The sequence below is a fragment of the Dermacentor andersoni genome, chromosome 9 (genome assembly GCF_023375885.2).
Source record: "Dermacentor andersoni chromosome 9, qqDerAnde1_hic_scaffold, whole genome shotgun sequence".
In the NCBI taxonomy this organism is placed as follows: Eukaryota; Metazoa; Arthropoda; class Arachnida; order Ixodida; family Ixodidae; genus Dermacentor; species Dermacentor andersoni.
In genome coordinates this window covers 121,520,040-121,544,796 of record NC_092822.1, presented here as the reverse complement: position 1 = coordinate 121,544,796, position 24,757 = coordinate 121,520,040, and the positions used below count along the sequence as shown (strand labels likewise).

At 44.7% G+C, this 24,757-nt stretch overlaps 1 protein-coding gene across 3 annotated transcripts in view; it reads left to right on the top strand.

The window, feature by feature from the left end:
• LOC126529665 (dermonecrotic toxin SPH-like) overlaps positions 1–24,757 on the top strand; it is a 94,306-nt gene that overhangs the window by 39,406 nt on the left and 30,143 nt on the right. For 2 of the 3 annotated variants that reach the window (XM_055069936.1, XM_055069935.1), the window contains exon 2: positions 13,630–13,888. In XM_055069936.1, the coding sequence (XP_054925911.1) occupies positions 13,630–13,888 (259 nt within the window). Of the gene's footprint in view, positions 1–10,052; positions 10,294–13,629; positions 13,889–24,757 lie in introns of all 3 variants that reach the window. The other variant, XM_050177178.2, reaches the window with a different exon arrangement.

Below are 24,757 nucleotides of genomic sequence, written 5' to 3'. Positions count from 1 at the left end.
ATATCGATGACAGAGACGCTCTTGTAGCGGACATAAAAATAGGCAGATGATGATGATGAATCTAATTTGCAGAGTCGCGGTAAATTGCGCGGCTGTACCAACTCTTCTCCCCTGCGGCTGGCGTTCTTCATATGGCAGCTTTGTGACAGCGACTGCTGGTCATCCAGTGATGTATTTACGGGATTACATGGCCCGTGCGTTACGCTATGCTTGTTATTTTAATAAGTAAGTGAATGTTTACTACAACTGATATGGCCTCTATGACTAACCTACAGAGTCGTGTAAAAGCTAATCTTTTTTGTGGTGATTTTGACGAGACTTACATGGGACCGGGTCATTTGATCTGATTTTTCCAACTACGAGTATGAAATGTGCCGTAAGTCTCCGCGATCGCGTTTTTTCGCCATCTAGTACGCTGCCCTACTTGCATCTGCTTCTCTGAGAAGAAGACATGGCCCGTGCAAGTAGGGCACTACCTGAAGCGCCATTTATGCCAGTTACCCCTAGATGACCCTTTCCTTGTGCGGAGCTCTAGAGAATCAGTGCTGACTTTAGAACAAGGAACTTGGAGCAATGTGCACGCGTTTTCACTGGACGTTGAAGACCTGTGTTATGCGATTCCTCATGACAAAGGGCTCAGTGCCATTAGGAACGAAATCGAAGACTGGTGAATTTAGGTTCAGTTGCGCAACCGGAGTGAACTGTGGCCAGTTTTTAGAACTGTTAAGCTTTTATCTTCATTCCACTGTCGTTAGTTTCGAAAACCAACAGTATGTACCACGCAAGGGTATTTGCATTGGATCATGGCTCGCTCCCATTCTTTCAGACATCTTTCTCAGCGCCTTTGACAAGTGTGTAAATAGCATTCTCAATCAGTCATGTGCTCCTTCCATAATGAGGTACGTCGATGACTACCTGGTGGTTGTTAACGAGGCTCCAGGGTCTAGGCTACATGACACTATTGAATCTATAATCAACACATTTAGAAATGCATCAGGGGCTCTAAACGTCACGTGCCAAAGGCCTTGTGATAACAGCATTCGCTTTCTGGACCTCAATCTCACTCTGATGAACACGCATGTCTGTTTCGAATACCAGCCGAGGATGAACAAGCAGCTAATTTCTTGCGAAACTGCGCACTCCAAGCTACTAAAAAGTGCAGTTGCAATGACTTGTCTAAAACAAGCGCTAAATAAATCTTGCAACGACAAAATAGAAAGCAGTTTCAATAACCAAGTTTCAAGGCTACGCCTAGCCGGTTTCCCTTCACTCTTGATCTCTAGCGTTTTCGATAAGCTTCTTCAAAAGATCAAACAGGCAGGAGAAGGCACTAACACAAGAAAGCCATTTGATAGGAAGAGATTACATGTGATTCCTTATTGGCACAGGGTGTCCCACAACCTCAAGAAGGTGGCGCAAAGGCACAGTGTTAATCTTCTCTTCAGTGCACCGTGTAAGCTGGCCAAGATATGCCCTATGCTGACAAAAGCAAAACCCGAACCATGCTCTAAGAAACATGCAGCGCAGTACACGGCTAGCAAAAGTAATGTCGTATATGAGATACCCCTAAGTTGCCAACAGGTTTATATCGGTCAAACCGGACGGTGTTTTAATGAAAGGGCGCGTGAGCACTATTCGGCCATAAATAACAATGCCATCTGGCAGAACACTGTAAACGTCACAATTGCCGTCCGTATCTTCGCGACACCAGGTTTCTGGCACGATATAGATATAGACTAGGACGGGAGATATTAGAAGCTTTCTACTTTGCAAAGGCCGAGGACACGCGCATTAGCTGCCCTTCAGTGACGCTTACCGAAAAAGACTTACCGTGATGTCACGATGGGCCATTCTAGGCTGTATCTATTTAAAGTCCTGTTTCTTCAAAAAAAAAAAAACATTTAGTTAGAGGTAGCGCTTTGTCCGTCGTACATGTTCTTCTTTTAGTGTGCGTCTTCGTAGCGCTCTTTTCTTCAAGTATGCAAAACCAACTCGGCCACATCAAGCTTCTGCTGCATCAGATTTCCATCGATCAGCAAGACCAAGAAAAGACCTTTTTCGTCACTCCAGATGGCCTCTACCAATTCAAGGTTATGCGTTTCGGTTTATGCAATGCCCCCGACACGTTCGAACGGATGATGGACTCTCTGCTTCAAGATTTCAATTGGTCAACTTGCCTTTGTTACCTCAACGACGTGTTTTCTCCTATATCTGAAACGCACCTTGAGCGCGTCGCAGCTATGCTTGAGGTCTTCCGCAAGGCTGGGCTCCAATTAAACTAATCGAAGTGCCACTTCGGGCGCCCACAGATTATAGTGCTAGGTCATCTCGTCGATGCTTCCGGCGTACAACCCGACCCAGAGAAGGCTCGAGCAGTAAAGGCTTTTCCTGTACCTCAGTATGTCAGAGACGTCCGGAGTTTTGTGGGACGCTGTTCTTATTTCAGACAATTCGTGAAAGATTTCGCAGCAATCGCTCGACCACTCACTGAACTTTAAAGAAAGACGTGCCTTTCTTTTAATTATCTGGTTTTACGCCCCAAAACCACTTTCTGATTATGAGACACGCCTGTGGAGGACTCCGCATATTTCGACCACCTGGGGTTCTTTACCGTGCACCTAAATCTACATACACGAGTGTTGTAGCATTTCGGCCACATCGAAATGCGGCCGCCGTGGCCGGGATTCGATCCCGCGACGTCGTGGTCAGCAGCCGAACACCATAGCCACTGAGCAACCACGGCGGGTACGTGCCTTTCACGTGGTGTCAAACTCAGGCTGCCGCATTTTCACGCCTTATCGCGATTCTCACCAATACCCCGGTATTGGGCCACTTTGACCCATCCGCACCTACAGAGGTCCGAACCAATGCCAGTGGTTATGCAATCGGCGCCGTCGTATCGCAACGCCAACATGTACACGACCGCGTTATAGCCGACGCTAGCCGGCTCCTGATAACTGCGGAGCGCAACTATTCGATTACCGAGCGCGAATGCCTTGCTCTCGTCAGGGCTGTTTCAATGTTCTGCCCATATTAATATGGCAAGCCCTTCTCAGTAACCACAGACCATCATGCGCTCTGCTGGTTTTCGTCGCTCAAGGATCCTACTGGCCGGTTCGGTCGTTGGGCCCGCCGACTACAAAAATATCCCTACGCAGTGATTTACAAGTGGGGACGCCACCACCAGGACGCAGATTACCTCTCTCGCAGCCGATTCGAAGACGCAACCTCTATGTCTGATACTTACACCGGCGCCTCTGTTCTCTCTGTTTTTCCACTGCTCCATGTCGCCGACGAGCAGTGCCTTGACCCGTCCTTACGTTTCATCATTGACCGCCTGAAATCGTCAATTGATGAGAGTTCCGTTCGCTTATTCACACTTCAAGATGGCGTACTCTACCGCCACAACGTTCACTCCGACGTCCCTGCATTACTTCTTTGATCCCTAAGCTCCTTCGATTGGCTGTTCTCCACGAACTTCACGACCTCCCCACTGCCGGTCACCAGGGTGTGTCACGTACCTACGACCGGATCCGCTGAAGCTTCTTTTGGCCAGGGCTAGCTCGCTTCGTTCGAAGATGAGTAGCTGCGTGTGAGAAATGCCAGCGATGCAAGATACCATCGACGCTCCCTGCTGGGTACCTTCAACCACTCGACATTCCCGAGGAACCATTCTTTCGTGTTGGTTTGTATTCACTTGGCCCTTTTTCTCAGTCTACCTCTGGGAACAAGTGGATCCCTGCGGCCACAGAATACGCCACGCGCTGCGCCATCACCCGAGTGCTTCCTACAAGCTGCGCCACAGATGTCACCAATTTTCTTCTACGCGACGGGATTTTATTACATGGAGCTCCGCGACAACTTCTCACAGACCGCGGCCGGACATTCCTATCAAACGTTATCGCGGACATCCTGCAGTCCTGTACCACGAGGCACAAGCTGTCCACGTCATACCATCCGCACATAAATGGCCACAGAGCGTCTCAATCGCACTCTCACAGACATGCTCGCGAAATATATCTCTTCACACCACACTGACTGGTATCTCACTTTACCGTTTGTCACATTTGCTTATAATTCCTCGCGCCATGACACCGCCGGTTATTCCCCATTTTTCCTTCTGTTCAGCCGAGAACCATCACTGCCCCTCGACACAAGTCTCCCTGTTGACGCGGCACCGACCAGTGAATATGCACTTGACGCCGTCACCCGCGGTGCCCACTCAAGGGAAATTGCCCAAGACCGCCTTCTTAAATCCCAAGAGAGACAAAGGCGTTTGTACGACCGGTGATACAGAGACGTGCACTTCCCACCTGGTTCTTTGGTGCTTCTATGGTCTCCATGACGTCATGTTGGCCTGTCAGAAAAACTGCTGTCTCGTTACACAGACCCATACCGAGTGCTTCGTGCCGTGACTCCCGTCACCTACGTGATCGCCCCTGACGCCCCATCTGCTTCCCAGTCCAGTGATATCGTGCACGTTACACGACTGAAGCAGTATCACCGTCCCAGTGATGACATTTAAACGCTCCGGGACGTCGCTTCTGCCGCCGGGGATTACGCTACACTAGTGAGATATTTGTTTATTTAAACGAGGCGCGTGGGCGCTATCACCCGAGAAAAGAGGAGCAAGAACAAACTGGCCTTGCGCTGTGAATCTAACCAGTCAGCGCTGCAACCGCTGTTGTAAATATAACCTGTAAATAGTTGCTCGTCTTACTGACTCGTCCTTTGCGTAACAGTATTGTATTGGAAATTAAGCATTTAACCCATGCACTTGGAACATTACCTACACATTGGCCATATCACGCCTATAATTTTCCCCCGATATAAACAAGATGCCTTGTTTAGCTCACCTTGGACACCGGTTAAACAAACTACGAATATGGTATGATGCACGAAAACACATTGAAAAACGGGGATTTAGTCATTATCTGCAACACTTCCATTTGAAGCCGGAAAGTGGAAGTTTTGCAATGCATTGCGTTTAAAATTCTCTCTATTTTCACTGAATATCAACCGTCTCTTGTGCTGTTGTTTTAGCAGACTTGGAAACATTTACATTAGTGGCAATATGACTGTCTGGAAGACTTCAATGAACAATTTTCTACAAAGGCTTTTATGAACCTACACAGAATAAACATACATCGCTCGTCCCTCAGAGCATTGCTTCGTACTTCGAACAAATATACACACCATTCCCCGGATATTTTACCGAGGATACCAGGAGAAAACAACTAAGTGCCGTGTATAAAGCATAAGAATTGGGAGAAAGCGACTATCAATAGCTGATTTTAGAGCACATAAGCAACCAACAGTGTAAATTTTTGGTACACGACAGAAAAAAAGTGGCGCCCTTTTTTCAAGATAACGAATATGAGAAGTATTTTTCTTCTGCCAGGAAACAAGTAATAGCGTAGCTCTTATTTAGAAAGAGCCCGAAAATGAAATTATCAAAGGCAGCAGTGACAAATTCCTTGAGAAATATTTCAAGTCAGTGCCCTATTGGTATTGAAATGGCGCTGCACGTTCGACCTAGGTCATTTTCACTAGCATATCTAGGATAAGTCATGATTACACGATAAAATCGGACAGTCATACCTGTAAGAGGTTTGATTAGATTGCTGATGTACAGCCTGGGCCCAGCGTTTTCCCCCCATAGCGCGTGCACCACTCGTGTTGTCAACGCGGACGTTCTTTACGCTGTCGTGGAGGAGACATTGTCAACGTCGATCGCCACAAGACCTGCTATCACCCACTCATACTGACAAGCGGCTAGGTCGCCGGATGACTCCCTTTTCGTTCCCGGGGGCAATTGTACAGAAGGATTGGAACGCTATAGTGGGTCGTCCTCTTTAGCTCTTCCTAGTCCATCGTCCTCTTCAGCGCTTTATTTTTGGGTATGCTGCTTGCGCTCGCAGTCCGTGCTCTGCCTATAGACTGAGAGCCACTGCGCTGCTCCTAGCTCGACCAAATAAACACCTTAACAGTGTTAATATGCTGAGACTGCAACACTACGTAACCCCTCTCTAGACAGAGATAAAATATTTCCAGCATTTGATAAACCAACGATTTCATGCCGTAAGGCACGCCAGTCGTGGGCGCAGCTGATCGTAATGCTTTAGCCGGACCTCCCCCTAGCCCGCAGGTTGAATGTACCAAGTTTATTGTGTTTTGGAATGCGGAAACAGCGGTCCCGAGAACCTGGGCCTGATGCAAATCGCGCAAGCTAACATTTGTTAGGGCGCTAACTGCTCAGCGTTATGCGTTCTCCGCAACGCGAGTGTGTATGGTCAATCCCGCGCGTCGCCCGCTAAGAAGGCACAAAAGACAATCCTCCCTGTCGAAGCAGGGGATGCGCAGTAAAGCAAAGCATTACTTATGTGATCCCTCTATTAAAAAAGAAAATTTAGCTTCATCTGTAGTTTTGTTCGACTTTCCAGCATGCAGCCGGAAGTGCCCGTTTTCAAAAGGGGGGGGGGGAAGCAAATGACTTACTTTGTCCCCCACTTTTGGAAGTGAGGGGGAGGGAGGGGGGAGGGCAAGTGCCACCCTTGCCTCCCCGGTAGGTACGCCTATGTCGCAAAGGCTCTCGGCTCCGGATAGACGGCCCCGGAGCTAGGACTACACCGTCTCCCAGTGATCGCCAGCTCGCCTGGCATGCTCGTTCGCTTCCGTCGGCGCTGATGAAATCAAACGTACTACAATTTAAGCGTGAGATAACTGTGTACACGTTGTGGCGACTAACATAGGTGCTTCATTATACGAGCTGCAAGCGATCGTGCCACAAGGGCCACCGGTGTCGGATTCGATAGCCGAGCGAGCTATGCCTATCGTGTCAGCCATCGGTGGCTGTCAACGGAGCCGACACGGCGAACGCGGCCTTGCGGAAACACGTCTACACTGTTCGCATAGACAGACGTGTTTACATTGTCATCGTTTGTTTCGAACGAGAGAGCTGTGCAAATACGTTTGCTTTCACTTTCTGTTCGAAGTTACGCAGCGATCCGAGCTTGCACGCAGGGGCGCCGGTTCTGGGTGGGGCTAAGCGTCGCTCGCTCATTCGTACCATGTGTCCCGAATCGTCGCATGCGGCAAGTCGAACATGACGCGCCGTGCGACCGATCGCACGGAAAATCCTACCATGTGTCTCGCGCTTTAGTGTAGCTACCCCGCGCAGGAAATCTCGGCGGCCATGGCTTCAGTTTTCTTTTTGAACCAGTTGGTATTGCAATACAACTGGTTCAAAAAGAAAGATGGACAGAACAATTTATTGCAGGGCCTCGGGCCAATTTGTACACTTCGCGATTGCGAGTGCATTTTGCTATTCTCTTACTTGTGAAAATTTTATATAGGTTCTTGTTGATTGTGTTTCAAGTTGTAATTTAGTACGACAATTATGGCGAGTGTTAATGAGGGAGTACCTTTATCATGCGTCCAATTCTACTTATATTACTCCACAAGCAAGAGCGCATCGTAAGTTCATCTGTCAGCTTGCAGGACAGGCTAAGAACAGCAAACAGGAAGCTTACTTGAGTTGCATGACTTGTGAGCAATATTCCAGCTGCAAAGTCAACGTTAAAATGTGAAGAAACTTTGATATAGAAGGCTCGAGCGATAGTCGAAATGAATGGAGCGCAGGTAATAAACATTTATGCAGACAAAAACACAAGACGTCCATGTTGCAAATATCTAGCTAATAAAAAAAGCACTACGCAAACAGACAGGCGCTAAATAAACAGTGTGCTTTCTTTAATATTGGAAACAGATTGGTCCCTATTTATTCTAGAAAGGAGGATATGTTAAAGCAACAACATTGTTTTAATGGTCGCGGGCCAGAAGAAAAAAAGCAATCTTCTAACCAATTTAAATCTTGCCACGAGAACAAAGGTTGAAGGCTACTACAAGCTAACTGGATGCTCATATCGGTGCAGCTGACAAAAAAGAAAGAGAGAAAGTTGACCGACGATTACGATACTGGCTAATCAAAAATATGAGCGCATGTTTCCACGTGTTTTCGTTTCGCGTTACATTGACTGGCGCGGACATCTCTCTCATCCGGCATGCTACACACGGAGCGAACTTTGGCGCGACTGCCCCGCTATTCGGGAGATTGCGAGGCAGCGCGTGGAATGAAATAAACGAATGTTGCTCCTAATCGTTGGAATGTTGGTTAAGTTATTTCTGTAAAATGTAACAAAAATAGAAAACGCAATGACAATTTATCACTACACTGGAGCACTTCCAGCCCAGAGCAAGTGTCGTCAGCTTGTGCTGCAACGTGCTCCGTGCAGAAGCAAGCTGGACGGTCAGCGTTGGTCTTGAGGTTTCTTTTGGCCAGGGCCGTGATTCACGCAGAATTCAGAATGGGTACCAAGAGAAGGGAAGCGCAGTAGAGGATCGCAGAGGACTAGGCGGGGCGACTAAATTAGGAAATTTGACGATGCTAGTTGGAATCGATTGGCGCAGGCCAGGGGTAATTGGAGATCGCAGGGAGAGGCCTTCGTCCTGCAGTGGACTTAAATAGGATGCTGATGATGATGATGATGGTAATTCATCCTTGTTAGGTTGTGTAATGCACACCTAGAGATTGGCGACATGCCAAACTGCAGCATCGTCTCCATGTGCAAGACAATAGGCGAGTAGTGCGACCGCATTGAATCAAGCTATCGGCATCCGATCGGCGCCAAGATCTACGCGGTTGCGGCCGTCACATCACCCTGGTTGATTACTACCAGAATATAGTGTTTTAGCGCGTTCGGCATTCCGGTAAACACAGGCGGACTGAGCGGTTTGCCAGAAGGGCGGAGGCGCGGACGTACGCCGCCAGTAGGTTGCAACCAGCTACAGTAGCACCGTACCCAACGAGACCGACAGAAGAAATGGAGCCGTAACCAAGTCTATTTTAATTTGCTGCTGGTGTAAATTTTCGGCAGCAGCGTAATCATGAACACTTTGCCTTTTTAAATGCTTAACACGTTTCGCGCTTGGCTCCAGAAGTATTAGTTCTCTGTTTGGCTATTTAAGCTTTGAGCCATCAGGCGGCTCATCCGTGCAAGTCGCTCAGGCCGCTCACGTTTACGCTAAAACACCCACATCATAGCAATAGTAATATGGAGGGGCCTTAATTTGCGCATCTGCCCGTACTCGCAACACCCAGCTCGCCGGCGCTTACCCGATAATTGGACACGCTCGGAGCTCCGATAGAACGCTCGCAACGCACGCTGCTGGGATAGCTCTCGCTGCAGATCGACGGCCAGGTGGCTGGTGGAGAGGTTGGAGAGATTCGTGAGCTGGCTCGAAGACAGTAAGTAGACGCCATGACGTCACATCATGACAGAACCACTGAACGCGGAGCTTAGCCCCAATAACTCGGCGAACGAGTTGACGAGAAAAAGCTTGGCTAACGAGGAGGGCAACTAGTAATCGTTTGTAGCTCTCTTAATACGAGACGTATCACTTAAATTGCGGTACGAATGTCGTACAGTAGGTGCAGGTTACGCGTCTGCAAGATTGATTTAAACCTTGTCGGGGACATTCTAACGTTCGGTGTCGCTATAAAAAAACTTACATTAGAAAAAAAAAACGAGAAAAGCAACGATGGGAGGCAGTGTTAAGGGCGATGATAAGATGGCCTGCCGGCGCATTTTATTTCTACGTCATTCTGATTACTGGGCTGCTATCATCCATGTGTAGATAGTTACTGAGGATATAGATTTACCATTTTCATTCACTGTTACGCTATGATGTCACTTAATTGGCGCCTAACGACCAAACTCATGAACTACTCATGCGGGTGGTAGTACTGATAGTATGCATCGCTGACCCTGTGTAAACTGAACTTACGATAAGAAAAGAACAAAGGGGTCAGACAGCGTGTTAAGCAGTCGCAGCTTCAGTTCAAAGAAATATGGCTTCTTCAAACGAATATGATAGCTGCCGTGTGGCGCGTTGCCAGGGAGCGTACGAGGGCTCGCCCGATAACTATTCTGTTGACAGATGTGCTGAAAAGCCCTGACCTAGATACGTTAATCATTGCTTTCTCTTCCTAGGAGGAGGCTATCGCAAATATTTGCTGCACCACTGGCCACAGACCTTGAATTTCTGGCTGTGTAAGCAGCAGTATAGGCGCTGTCCAGAATCACGTTTTCTACAGCGCTTGCCTGAGCCCTCAAGTTTATTCAAAGGCCTATACGTTGGTGAAGCTGTGGTGTTGCGGCGTGGCTACAGCCTATTCAACGAGAGACGATGCTGTCGGTTCAAGTGTATCTCCTTGCGACAGCTGCGTGCATGGTAATTTGACATTATTTCTCTCTCGCTTACATCCGAAAACTCAAACTTACGTACGAGATCACCTAGCAGTCAACTCAAATACAGGTTCGTGAAGTGAATGGTTTTATGCGTGCTTGGTTTTGACGTCAGCATATGCCATTGCTAATTAATGCAGTGGCTTATAAAAATTTAATGAATAATACATAATTGATATCTGACGACGTAAAATTTTAACATTGCTATAAATGATACCTAAAGGAAAGTTTTCTAGTTCTTCTTGCTTCGGTTGTTTTTTATATGCACTGAAATCACAGTGCACAATTTTTTTTTTAAATCCATAGTTATCTGCAAGCGTTCGTGTCGGCAGTGGAAAGCGATACTCACTGCTGGTAGGAAACGCAGGTGACAGCCGTCACGTTAAAGTGTAGTTTCGTGAGAGAACATCGTGTCTTGGCGCTGTTGTCTATTAGTTCCCCCAAAATAACAAAACATTCTCGGATGATGCTTGGCCACGCCTTTGCGAATTCCTTCTGTGCTATTTATGGAAATCCTTTGAAATTATTGCAATGAAGACACACTTCTAATGAACACAGAGAGATATTGTTTTCAGCAAGGTCTTTGCTTGTGAGGTCTCATTATGTTCCTGATTCACTCTTTCCATCGTGAGTATCTATGCATGCAGTGTTAAATTGTTCATGTCTTGTGGTGCAAACAGCGTCAGAAATGAAGACTGAGACAAACCCAACAGGAACGCTGCACAGTGCTTTTGTTGTGAATCTCTTAGACCTGCTTTCAGGCACTCTTTCCACTATCGCGATACTGAAAAGAGTGCTAGTGGAAAGAGAGTTATGGTGCTTTAAATAAATTGTCATTTAAGTCTAGGGCATGGGGCTGTGTGCATGAATGAATTGTTTTTTACCGTGTGCGCAAACTTAGGCTTCAACAAAGTAAATTTCGTTGCGAGTCACGGTCGTTTTTCACCTTTTGTATTTTCTTGAACGGGGGCCGCTTCTGGATGCATCCTGTACGGCGGATTTTCCCGCTGGTTGGCTCATTTTGTTTTAATGAGACTGCGCGGCTACCAAATTAAGATAAAGCGTTAAAGGAATACGGATATCTGACGTGATGATCGATGCGGCAAAGCTCAGCATTGAGTCAACATTTCGACAATGTGTTTTAAATCTCGTTGTAGAAGAGGGGCACTGGGTATGGCGTGACGTCCATACGGGAAGGAGCGTTCTAATTGCCCCGGTGCGCTGTATTAGGCTGCGCTAAGAGAGTGTGAGATGCTGTTCTTTAAAAAAAGGCACACTACTCTGCGGATGAGTGTAAATCGACTACATTCCCTGCTCATAGGGCTAGGAAGAGAAACGCTAAGAAGGAATACTTCACTGATAACCCCATTCATCGCTTACCAAATTTTAAAGAACATAACTCTCGTCATATGACTAAATAAAAACGAGCAACTACAAAAGATTTGAAGGTAAATAAATGAACCTGGTAAAAATGCTTTCAAATGTATGAATTTCCAAAACCATGATATGGCTATAGGGTATGGTGTAGTAAGGGACTATGAAAAACGTCTGACCACCTGGGGTCCTTTACCGGGCGCCTAAATCGAAGTACTTGAGGGTTATTTCGCATTGCGCCCTCGTATGAAGGACGCCGTGATCTAACCCTCGATTTGAAGCTCAGCAGCGCAACGCCATAACTACAAAGGCAACGTGAGAGGTTAACGAATATCTTATACATGCCTGACGCAGCTGTAAGCACAGCTTGCGCTATATTTGCACCAGCACACAGAGAGCAATCCGAGAATGTGCCGTTCAAGCTAAGGATAATCTTCCAACTCACTGTGTAAGCAAACACAAGGTTAAATTACAGAAGCATTGATGTTTTTAATATTGGCGTTCATATCGCAAAACACGCCCCAGTAGTGTTTTATTGCTTTACTTCGAACCCTATTTTCTTAAAAAAAGCGTGAAAAATTCACGCAGATCACGAAGCTGTAGATGAATTATGTGCCCAGGGAGACATCTTTTGCCGGAAAAGTCAAATCTGTTATTTCACTAATAAATTTTCGTATTATTAAGCTTCTTACCGAACACTTTTATGTTTTAAGGTTGATGGAAAGCACCTGGAAGTGTCATTCCCCCTATCTACATTCCGAAATGGAAATGTAGACTGAAATATCTACCGTCAAATTATTCGTTCAAATTATCTCCGTACGCATTCGGCCCAGCGAAACGCGGCTCTCTGTTCAATATCGGTGTGACGTAAGTGAGTGTCCAAAAATGAAGCTGTCAGTGGCTTTGGCTTCTCAAACAATATTACTCTAATTGGCATTGTGCGAAACTCTCGATCCGATCCATAGCCACGTGAGCAGCAGGGGCCAAATGGCCCCTGTTTATTCTAACGTATAAGGCAAATGTCATATAACTCCACTCTACTACATCAACCTATGCTTTGTTGTTCCCGATGCGTAATGAGGAGATCCTAAGAGATAATTTTACACCACGTATTTCTTTGCACATTGTCATTTTAAAGCGTAGGCGCATAAAACTAGACTGTTCTAACGCTTCCCATCAAATCTTTAATATAAACATGTGCCACAGAGTTTGTAATTTGAAAGATTATCATGATAACGTTTTAATGAATTGGTTTGTTTGTGTTTTCTTGCAACTGATGCATGCCTGGGCCCGTGATTCTTCTATAGTGACTTAATTCGAGAAACTTTGGAGGCATTAAAAAAGAAAACTAGTTTTGAAGTAAAACAGAAAAAAACGCACTGTACGTAGTTTCGTGCTGTCACTTGATGTGCGTGACGAAAAATATTGAATTTCATTGAAAAACTCGCGCTCACCAAGGCTAATCAAGAAAACTACAATAGGCCGTACTTTTTATAGGGGTGTTGGAAAAAAAAAACATTGCATCCACATTGACAAAACATTATTAGGCCATAACTGTTCGTGAAGGAACATTTCAGCCAATCCTCATACTGGACATATTATTAGTTAAGGCTGCCGGTTAATGGCAGATAGCACTTAGAAACGTGAAGTTTTGTAAATTGGGGCCCAAGGACTTTATGTGCCAAAACCACGTTCTGATTGTTAGGTGCGCATTAGCGGAGGAGTCCGGAATAATTTTATCCATAGAATGTTCTTAACGAGCACTTGGATCTCGGCGCGCGAGAACTTTTTTTATATATATTTCGCTTCCATTGAAATGCGGCTTTGTACCGCAGCCGGGATCGAAGCCGTGTGCTCGAGCTCCGCAGCGCAACGGTCAAGTGAAGCCGTCAAACAAGACAGTTCCCAACTCAAATAATAATCGCTAAAATGACGCTTACTTCCGCAGCTCGAACCCGTACCGACGTCTGCGACCAGCGACCACCGTCGGCCCGTCTACGTGTTCGGACACATGGCGAACAGCCTGCGGGAGTTGGACGATTTCATTGAGCAGGGCGTGAACGCCATCGAGGCCGACGTCACTTTTGCGCCTGATGGGACGGCGACAAAGTTTTACCACGGTCCGGGCTGCGACTACGGCCGCGACTGCGAACAGCAGACCGACGTCCCCGTCTACCTCACCTATCTGAAGGACACAGTGAGCGCAGGTGTGGGCATTATGCTTTACTTTTGTTCCCACAAGGAATGCGGTAATAAACAGTGGCATGTCTTACCGGGTGCCCCAGTTAACTTGAACAAAGACTTTCAAAAAACAAAAACAAGGACTCTTGTGAAATCGTACCAACTGCATATTAGCGGCAGTCGTTTGTACTTACAACCAATATTTGTTTTATTACTAAATATCATTCAAATAATTGTTTTTGTAGATACATTAAATTAACTTTGTCATTATTGCTTGAGCCTCTAGCATGTGAATTACAATGTTTTAGAAAGCTTCAAGTCACCTCTGATTCAAGCATATTTTTCGTGCTAGAATTTGGGTGGTTGCTACTGCAAAGAAAAAACACCAGCCCCTAAAATACTCCAAAGAGGAAATGGATACGCGCTCGCGCGTGGCCAATCAAGCTCTCCCAAAAATCTTTCGTGGATTTTTGGTAAAAACACCTGCATTATTTTATCGCCGGATCGTACAGGGCTTCGCCATGCAGGGTCGCTGGCTTCGCGAAGCAACTGGCGGTGAGATGCTGGCGCAACAATTTTGTGTTTATGCGGCACTCACCGTATCTTTAACCTGGGCACATCATGACACAAGACTACAAAAAAAAATATCGAGCAATGTTACAAAAAGAAGCAATGCACAAAAGAGCACAGTAAAAGGCGAAAGGCAGCTTTTTGAAAAACACAAAAGGGCTGCACAATATAGTATTTCAATAAAAAAATGCAATAAAATGCTGATGAGGCGTCTTCGCCTGGGTTCGTATTCGACTGGGTTACCCGTTTCCCCCTTTTTATCTCTTGAGCTCCCAAAAGACGCAAGAGCAAGTAGTTTTCCCCGCTATTTCTAACTTCGTCGCAAGAGGTTTTATGTGAGGATAGGGTGACATCATTAAAGTGCGTTAGAAAGTCGTTTTTTAACACCGGTTTTGAATAGACACAGCACGTGCTTAAACAGGTCGCCGTCTGAAGCAATACAGTACTTCCCTCTTGTAAACAGTTCTGATGTGTCAGTCTTGACCACTGACCTTGGACTCTCGCGGCATACTGTGCTATTTTCGCCTTGAAGGCGTCCGGTGTGGTCGTGTCGCTGCTTTTCACGTGGCCCATTAGGTAAAGCGACAAGGAGGAGTCCAACGGTGTCATATGCGGCGACCTTGCAGGCCAGGGTACTAGTCCGTGCCGGCCAATCCACTGTCCAGCAAAACCTTGTCGAGTCACGCTCGAGACTGACTACCACTATTCGCGCGAACACCATGGTGTTGCAACCACGCGTGCTGAAGGTGCGCAAGTGGAGCGTTGTAACACGCATCGTGCAAAGCGCCTCCGAGGATATCGTTCACTTGTAGTTGCGTCGTTAGCACGGCGACAAAAAATAATGTGTCCGATGACGTTCCCATCGAAGATGCCAAACCACAAATTAAACGGCCATTAGTATGGGTGTCATGACTGCGCCATGCAATGTTGTGCTCATGTACAACATTGGCCAAGATTCTATTGGCACAAAATTTAACTTGTGCATTTCAACAAAATTAACTTGTGTATTTCTAGAGAAATATATTTTGTCCGACCACCTCACAGCGGTCAGAAATTCCAAAACGATCGATAAGAAATGCATTATTAGAAAAACATAGAGCGCTAGAAACACACAGCACGCAGTATCATCATCAGCAGCAGCAGCAGCCTGGCTACGCCCACTGCAGGGCAAAGGCCACTCCCATACTTCTCCAACTATCCCGCTCATGTGCTAATTGTGGCCATGTTGTCCCTGCAAAATTCTTTATCTCATCCGCCCACCTAACTTTCTGCCGCCCCCTGCTACGCTTCCCTTCCCTTGGAATCCAGTCAGTAACCCATAATGACCATCGGTTATCTTCCCTCCTCATTACATGTCCTGCCCATGCCCATTTCTTTTTCTTGATTTCAACTAAGATATCATTAACTCACGTTTGTTCCCTCACCCAATCTGCTCTTTTCTTATCCCTTAACGTTACACCTACCATTCTTCTTTCTATAGCTCGTTGTGTCGTCCTCAATTTAAGTAGAACCCTTTTCGTAAGCCTCCAGGTTTCTGTCCCGTACGTGAGTACTAGTAAGACACAGCTGTTATACACTTTCCTCTTGAGGGATAATGGCAACCTGCTGTTCATGATCGTAGAATGCCTGCCAAACGCACCCCAACCCATTCTTATTCTTCTGATTATTTCAATCTCATGATGCGGATCTGCAGTCACTACCTGCTCTAAGTAGATGTATTCCCTTACCACTTCCAGTGCCTCGCTACCTATCGTAAACTGCTGTTCTCTTCAGAGACTGTTAAACATTACTTTAGTTTTATGCAGATTAATTTTAAACCCAAGACTACAAAAAAAAATATCGAGCAATGTTACAAAAAGAAGCAATGCACAAAAGAGCACAGTAAAAGGCGAAAGGCAGCTTTTTGAAAAACACAAAAGGGCTGCACAATATAGTATTTCAATAAAAAAATGCAATAAAATGCTGATGAGGCGTCTTCGCCTGGGTTCGTATTCGACTGGGTTACCCGTTTCCCCCTTTTTATCTCTTGAGCTCCGAAAAGACGCAAGAGCAAGAGCAACATTACTTTAGTTTTATGCAGATTAATTTTAAACCCACTTTCTGCTTTGCCTCTCCAAGTCAGTGAGCATGCATTGCAATTGGTCCCCTGAGTTACTAAGCAAGGCAATGTCATCAGCGAATCGCAAGTTACTGAGGTATTCTCCATTAACTCTTATCCCCAATTCTTTCCAATCCAGGTCTCTGAATACCTCCTGTAAACACGCTGTGAATAGCATTGGAGAGATCGTATCTCCCTGCCTGACGCCTTTCTTTATTGGGATTTTCTTGCTTTCTTTATGGAGGACTACGGTGGCTGTGGAGCCGCTATAGATAGCGGCTAGTAAAGATAGCACGCAGTAAAGGAACACACAAACCACAGACGTTCACTCACAATTGATGTTTAGTGCACGTACGAAAAATACACACATAGAAAATAGGCGCATCGCGCATGTCAAGGCGAGGTACAAAACAAGCAAACATCCAATGCACGTTTTAACATCGATCCATAAAATAGAACTCTTTCTCATGTAGTATTAAGCATGGTTTGCTTGCACACAGTGCGGCGTTCTTAGTAATATGATAGGCTTCCGAGATTACTCGTTTTTTTTATTTATTTATTTTATTTATAGATACTGCGATCTGAAATCAGATCATAGCAGGGTGGGTATACATAGAAATATACAAGCATGTAAACACATACAAATCCATCACATATGCAGGCATTTTCAGACATTGGTGAAGAATACATAACATACAAGAAAAAAAAAACATACAAGCAGATAACGCACACGAATTCATAACATTTGCAAGCATTTTTCAAACATTGATAAGGAATTCTGGGTAACAATATGAGAATTAAGATTATTCCAGTCTGTTATTGTCCTAGGAAAAAAAGAATATTTGAAACAGTTATTCCGTGCGTTGATGGGGGTTATCGATAAAGCATGCCTTCGTCTCGTGTTATAAGCTGATGAGTAAGTAAAGAACTTGGAAGTGTTAACCTTATAATGGTCGTTTACAAGTTGAAAGAGGAACTTTAATCGACAGATACGGTTGCGCACAGTCACCGGCAGTAATCCACTGCGCCTTACGAGCTCACCAACAGACGCGCGGCCGTATGAACTAAAGACAAACCTAACTACCTTGTGCTGTACACGTTCCAGTTTTTTAATATTGGTTAAAGTGAATGGGTCCCAAATAATTACGGCATATTCCAACAACGGACGAATGTAGGAATTGTACGCCAGTAAACGAACATCAGACGTAGATGATTTCAGTGAGCGCCTCAAGAAAAACAGTTTACGCAAAGAATTCGCAACAACAGTATCTATGTGCTTCGTCCAGGAATGCTCATTGGTTATCCATAGGCCCAAATATTTGTACTCTCTTACCTCTGATAGAGATACGTTGTCAACATTATATGTAAATTGAAGAGGTTCTTTCTTATGTGTGATTCTCATAAAAAAGATTTTTCAAAATTAATAGACATTTGCCATTGTTCGCACCAAGCAGTGACCTTTGCCAGGTCATTATTTAGACGCACCTGATCATCAACAGAAGATATCTTTTCATACAAAATACAGTCATCTGCGTAAAGTTTCACGTAAACTGAAAGCTCTGCGACTATGTCATTTATAAATAATAGAAATAAAAGTGGTCCCAAAACTGATCCGTGGGGGACTCCGGACGCAACCTCTGTATTGTTAGAAGAAGTATAGTTTAAGGTGACAAATTGGTGTCTGTTAGTAAGATAGGCTCTGATCCATGTAAGTATCTGCTCATTTTTTATATAATACCCTAATTTATGGAATAATTTGTTATGTGATACCTTGTCAAATGCTTTACGAAAATCCATGAACACAATATCTGTTTGCTTCCCTTCATTAATTGCCTGTGCGAGATCGTGAACAGTCTCAACTAACTGAGTACAAGTAGAAAACCTATGCCTGAAACCATGTTGGACATCTGTAAGTACCTTGTGCTCTTCTACGAAACCTAATATATGTTTATGAATTATATGCTCTAAAATTTTGCATGATGTAGATGTAAGAGATACTGGTCGGTAATTGTCGATGTGTGTTTTTCCCCAGATTTATGTAAAGGTTTGATTTCGGCCGTCCTCCAGTCATCCCGTAGGGAACCATCGCGTAAAGATCTGGTGAATACGACATACAGGTACTTAGCACACCATTCCGCATAACGCTTTAAAAACGCGTTTGGTATTTTATCTGGTCCTGGTGACTTTTTAGTATCAACGTTCAATAGCAAATTAAAAACGGCGCTCTCAGAAATGAAAACGTCAGATATAACAGGAAGCGATATAGAAAAGTTGGGAAGGGAACCATTATCTTTGGTAAATACCGACTGGAAGAATTTGTTAAAAGCAGAACAAACGACAGTCTCATCACTTACACATTTGCCGTCTATCATGAACCCACTGGTAGAAGAAGATTTAGGTGTGATTTTGCGCCAGAATCTCTCGGGAGACGTTTTAATAAACGAAGGTAGGATCGTTCCGTAATATTTCGCTTTGTCGCAAATTATTTTCTGTTTTAGTTGTTCTGAAGTGCCTTCTACAATAGATTTTAAGGTTACATTTGTTCTTGCTTTCACTTTTAACCTTTTAAGCCTTCGCTGTAAGCGTAACGTGTCGCGAGTGTTGTTTGGTTAGGGTGCCGGGACAGAATGACCGTGTTTTTGAAAATGGGTTTACACGGACACGATTTACTATGTGAGGCAAGATAAGAGGATGGCGCGCCGCTTAATGAATTTCTGTCCTCTCTGAGGTGTACTTGCTTTTAAATCAATGTACAAATATTTCACTCATAAAAAGGCAGCCTGAAGAAATGCGTGGAGGTGGATTCGAAAGCATCAACTTCAAGTGATAAACAGACACAAATTGCAACACAGGATACATTTTCCTGTATTACACTGAAGTGAAGCCGCTCACTTACAGTAGCACGGAATACAACAGAAGTCGATTGTGCCGAATATTCAAGCACAAATCTCATAGGCCCTTTCTAGAGCGCTCACGTCACCCATGCATATTGATTTTGTTCGTGAAAGATGCTCTCGGTAGTGGTACGGCAATTCTATCAATCATTCTTGCCATACTGATATCCGGCCTTGCAACAAGTTGCAGCTCTTTTGATGTTCGTATGTGTACATATAGTTCTTCCCGAAACTAGGGTGACATTTTTTGGACCTTCAACCCTTGACCCAGAGCGCTTTTAACTATAAGATTTTTCGTTATAATGGGTGAGAAACGCAATATGCCAGCATATAATTGCGATTCTTTATTCATTGTTAGGTCGGAGTTGTAAAGAATCCGGGAAACGAAACAAGAAACAGCAGTTATGAAAAGTAGGAAATACGCTCACCTGCAAAATAATCTGCAAGATTACTAGTTACTTCCAAAAGATTTTCTGTTGATTAAAACTCTACCATCAGATCAAATCTAGCACCGCAGAAAATATGTTCCTTACGCTTCAAACCTCCGTTTAACACCCTTTATTGTAGCTGCGAAGAGAGACACCAACACAAGTCAACACGGTAATGAGGCTCTAAAAAAAAAAGGTTGGCATAAAGTTGTCAATGTGAATCTCTCCGTAGTGTAGCTGCTTGTCACATGTAGGACTATTTTTGTAGAGTAGTTGCACTTCATCAGGGTAGATGTGTAACTGAACTCTTTCTCTACGAGAAGGTAGTCGGACTGGATTACTTCAACTTTGCTATGTATAAAAAAGTCTACTAGCAGCAGCGCATGTTTGCTCTATCGCCGGTAGTTTAAATGCAGTGGTGCGCTCTCAGCTGCAGCACTTGGCTGAGGAATTTTTGCCGCTGCTTGTAAAGGAAGAGTAACTGGAAAGCTGTTTCGCAAATTGGAAATTCAGGGACGCCCTATTTTAATACGATTGTAGTTATACCAACGTATATGGCAATACTCATTCCAGGCTCCCCAGCGCACTGAACATACGTGAAAAGCCTAACAGGCCACCGTCAGCTATGTATCACCTTTAGGGTGATACAACCCGCACGCCCGTATAGCTCTACAGGATGGCGGCGGAAATTTAATTACTGACGAAGCTTAATCCTCTATCACATTGTTCTGCAGTCTCTGTCGACAGGCGCACTTCCGTCCGATTGGAAAATTGGCAAAATCATCATAGTGTTCAAATCTGGGGAGAAAAATAATATTAGTAAGTACCAGCCCATATGTCTAACACGCATTGCATGTAAGCTACTACAACATATTACTGCATCAAACGTCGCACAGCACCTTGAAGAAAACAGCTTTTTTTACCTTCATCAACATGGTTTTAGGAAAGGGCTGTTGTGCGATACGCAACTTTTGGAATTTACTCATGAAGTTTTATCTAACATGAACGATAACCATCAGACAGATTGTGTTTTCATTGACTTCTCAAAGGCATTTGATCGCGTACCACATTGTCGTTTATTTTCCCAACTCTCCGAGTTAAACATCGATTCTTTAACACTTTCATGGATTATAAACTTTTTTCATTTCGCAAACAATTCACTTGCATAAATGAGCGCTCATCATCCCTCTCTGACGTATCGTCTGGTGTTCCTCAGGGCAGTGTCTCGGGCCCCTTACTATTTCTAGTATACATTAACCACTTACCTACAGATATTACCTCTGCCATTCGTTTCTTTGCAGATGACTGTGTTATTTACCGTGAAATTTCCAATAACACTGATCATCTTGCGCTACGGAAGTATTTAGACCGTGTAACAACATGGTGCGCTAAATGGCTAATGACCATAAACACTGACAAGTGTAAATTAGTAACTTTCAGCCGAGAACTATCTAACTCCGCGTTCACCCTACTTGCTTATCAATCACCCCGTCTCAACGGCATCTTCATACAAATACCTCAGCATCCACTTTACTCCTAATTTTCTTGGACGTCACACATAAGTAAAATCGTAGCTAAGGCTGCACGTACTCTCAGATATCTAAAACCTTATCCTCATGGTGTGCCACCTGAGACCCGAAAACTAGATTAGTTGACGTTTCTTCACCCACAACTTGAATTTGAATCATCCATCTGGTCACCCTACCAAGCATTCATAAGACCGTCCCTTGAATCGGTTAAAACCGTGCTGCGCGCTTCATCGCTCGCGGTTATAGCCGACATTACAGGGTGACAAACAAGTTGACGCTATCATTGTCATCTTTAGAATAACGTCGAACTGTTGCACTGCTTTGTTTATTTCATAAAATGATGTTCAGTCCTCATAGAAACACGCTGCCCTCGTCTCAGCCATGCCGTATATCACATCGTCTTCATAATCGCAGCAGCTTTCGGCGCATTTAGCGTCATACTAAATCACTTAACAAGTCTGCTGTCCTGCTTGCCACAAGCCACTGGAATTTCCTTCTTGATGACGTCACGAACACCAGAGACACTAACGCATTTAGAGACAGGATAACCGCCATACTTACCTAATATCTTCGTTTTTATGTCTTAATACCAAAACGAAATGTTTTCTGTTTTATTACATACATGAAACTGCTCTTGTTTAGTTCTGAGCCAAGTTTTGTTACGTTTTTATATAGCCACATTTCTAAAACCTAATGTTTGTATAACTGCTTTCCTTCATTTTAAGAGTATGATGTCTGGTGTTTGTCGCTAACAATTGTATATCGTTTTTCTTCAATCGATGCATTCGCTCCTGAGATATTGCGTTTTTCATGTATTTTGTCCCACTCAGACAATGCTACCATGTAATGGAGCCTGTGAGTTATTTGAATATAAAAAGGGAGTCCTTCAGAGTGTTCACATACATAGTCTCGGCATGGATTCTCTGGAAGCCGGGAGCCTGCATGGCCACGTATGTAGGCATGAGTAAATTTCTTTAAATTGTAGATGAGATCGTACAGGTAGACTGACATAAAGGCAACTCAGGTGATTTTTTAAAAATTTCAACATAATGACATTTTAGATTGTTCAGACTTCTCCGCTGTCACGCGTCTGATCGTAGAATTGTACCGCCAATTCAACATTTGTTTTAAATAACCTAAAATAAGAACAACCAAACCGAAAGCTTAGGGAACAGCTTCATGTGACGTCACGGTTAACACGCCAGCAGGGAAGGCGCGCCAACCGCTGGCGGTTGGCACGCCTTCCCTTGCCGGTCCAGCTAGTCCAGGCATGCCGGTCCAGCCAGCGCCGAGAAGGAAAGCGACAAAGAGCAGATGCTGAGCGGATTCGCGGCGCAATTTCCGTGGCATGAGCTCTTCGGAGCAGTCAGTGACAGCTACAATACCCATGAATAACCTTGAATCGCCGTTTCATTGACCTCCCGCCACGAGAACCAGCGCCAGCGCGACACATTCCACTGCAACATGGAGACACAGGATAGCCCTAACCACTTATATGATATTTGCTGCTTGCAATTTCGGGTGTTTTGCCTCTCCTCACGGAAGCATTTTGCATACTTCCTATACGATGTTATGGCGCAATGCTTTCCTCATATTTATGTCGATTTATAGAGCGCAGTGTCCCCCGGGTAAAAAGGCCGCTGAGTGTCTAAAGCGCTGACCGGTGCACTTATTTACATCGGCATCGTAGAGGGTGACTGCTCGTCGTTGGCTCGAAATATCTTCGAAACCTCGCATCAGTGACATAATATATTGTCAGAACATAGCCAAGCGTAATCATTGGCAAGCTGAATGGGACAAGGAAGATGAAAATAAGCTCCACCTGCTTAAGCCGCAGTTAACCAAATCTTTCCCACTGAATCTTGATAGACACACCGAAGTCACACTGGCACGACTCAGAATAGGACACACTTACGGCACACACAAATACCTCTTGACTGCAACTTACCCACCGACGTGCACCCGCTGCGGTGAGAACTTAACCGTCCTACATGTCCTCATTCAATGTCCTCAACTTCACCGAGAGCGAGTGGCTAATTTTAGGGAACTTTACTCAAATCATATACCCCCCTTTCCTCAATATTTTATCAGAGGATGCACTTATTAACTTTAAAAGAGTGCCTAATTATCTTGCAGAAGTTAACTTTTTAGACATCATCTCATATCATCCTAACCATCAGATTGTGCCTCACAGGTGAGGCAGTCCGATGCACAAAAGTGTGTCTGAGCTCTCTTGCACTTCTTGCTTAAGCAAGAATATTACGGCAAGGGACTCGGGCAATCCTCAATAATTTACCATGTGTGCCTATAACCAATACATTTTACGCTTTATATTTATATCTTCGTAATTAATTTAGGATTCATTCACTAGTATTTATATATTTATCTTACGTGTAGGCCTCTATACAGCCTCTATTTTAGGTCATAGCATTAAACCCACAATTTTACTGAACCAAAACACATGTCCTGGCGCTCTTTGGCCTTAGATGCCCTTGCGTCAATAAACTCCCATCATCATCATCATCAGAACATAGCCAAGCACGCCGATTTTCTGCGTGTAACCTCTTTCGGATCACCCGGAGTCCTGCTCGTACGAAGGACCGGACAACTTCAAAAACAATGAGTGGGATACCCCAGTGCAGATTGTTATGCTGCGGACGTATGATTCTTCGTGCTATTTTCGTGCTCACAATTCATATGTTCCCTAACTTAGTCATATATTAAAAAATTGCGCGTACAATCGTTCAATTAGGGAGCTCGTAGTTTCCTAGTAGAAGCGCCTTTAGCCACTAATTAGCTTCAAGTCAGTCGCTCAGGTCCGGACTAGCAGGACCTCGACGAATAGGACAGACCACCTCGGCTGAGCGCGGTCCACATCGGCTCAAACTACGCGTGCGGCTAGTGAGGGCTGATGCTCGTGCAGCCAACAACATAACGCTACTTGCCACCCATCACTTGCCCATCCACACAGAATGTAACTTCCAACGGCAGAAACTTCTTACGCCAAGCACCAACTTATGTAGATATACATCTACACCTACAATTGCCGGCTACTTGGCGCTGCTGTCTGCCATTCAGTACCGCAATGCTCTGCGTATACCTCTGTTTAGTCGTAACTCAATGTGGCCAGCAGGTGAAGAGCAGACAAGGCAGATGGTTTGTAGGAATCAACAAAATTCACTTGTAAAAATTCTGCACAACTCTCAAATTGGTTTTTAAATATGCATTCTTAGGATACATGACGCACTTTCCGGGGGCCAACTATGTTTGTATCTATGTATGTTTGCAACTAATCGTTTTCCTGCATACTTGAATCACTGAGTAGTTCGTTGTCGGAGTAGCCCTTCGAGCTACTGTGCTGATGGAACCGGGTTCG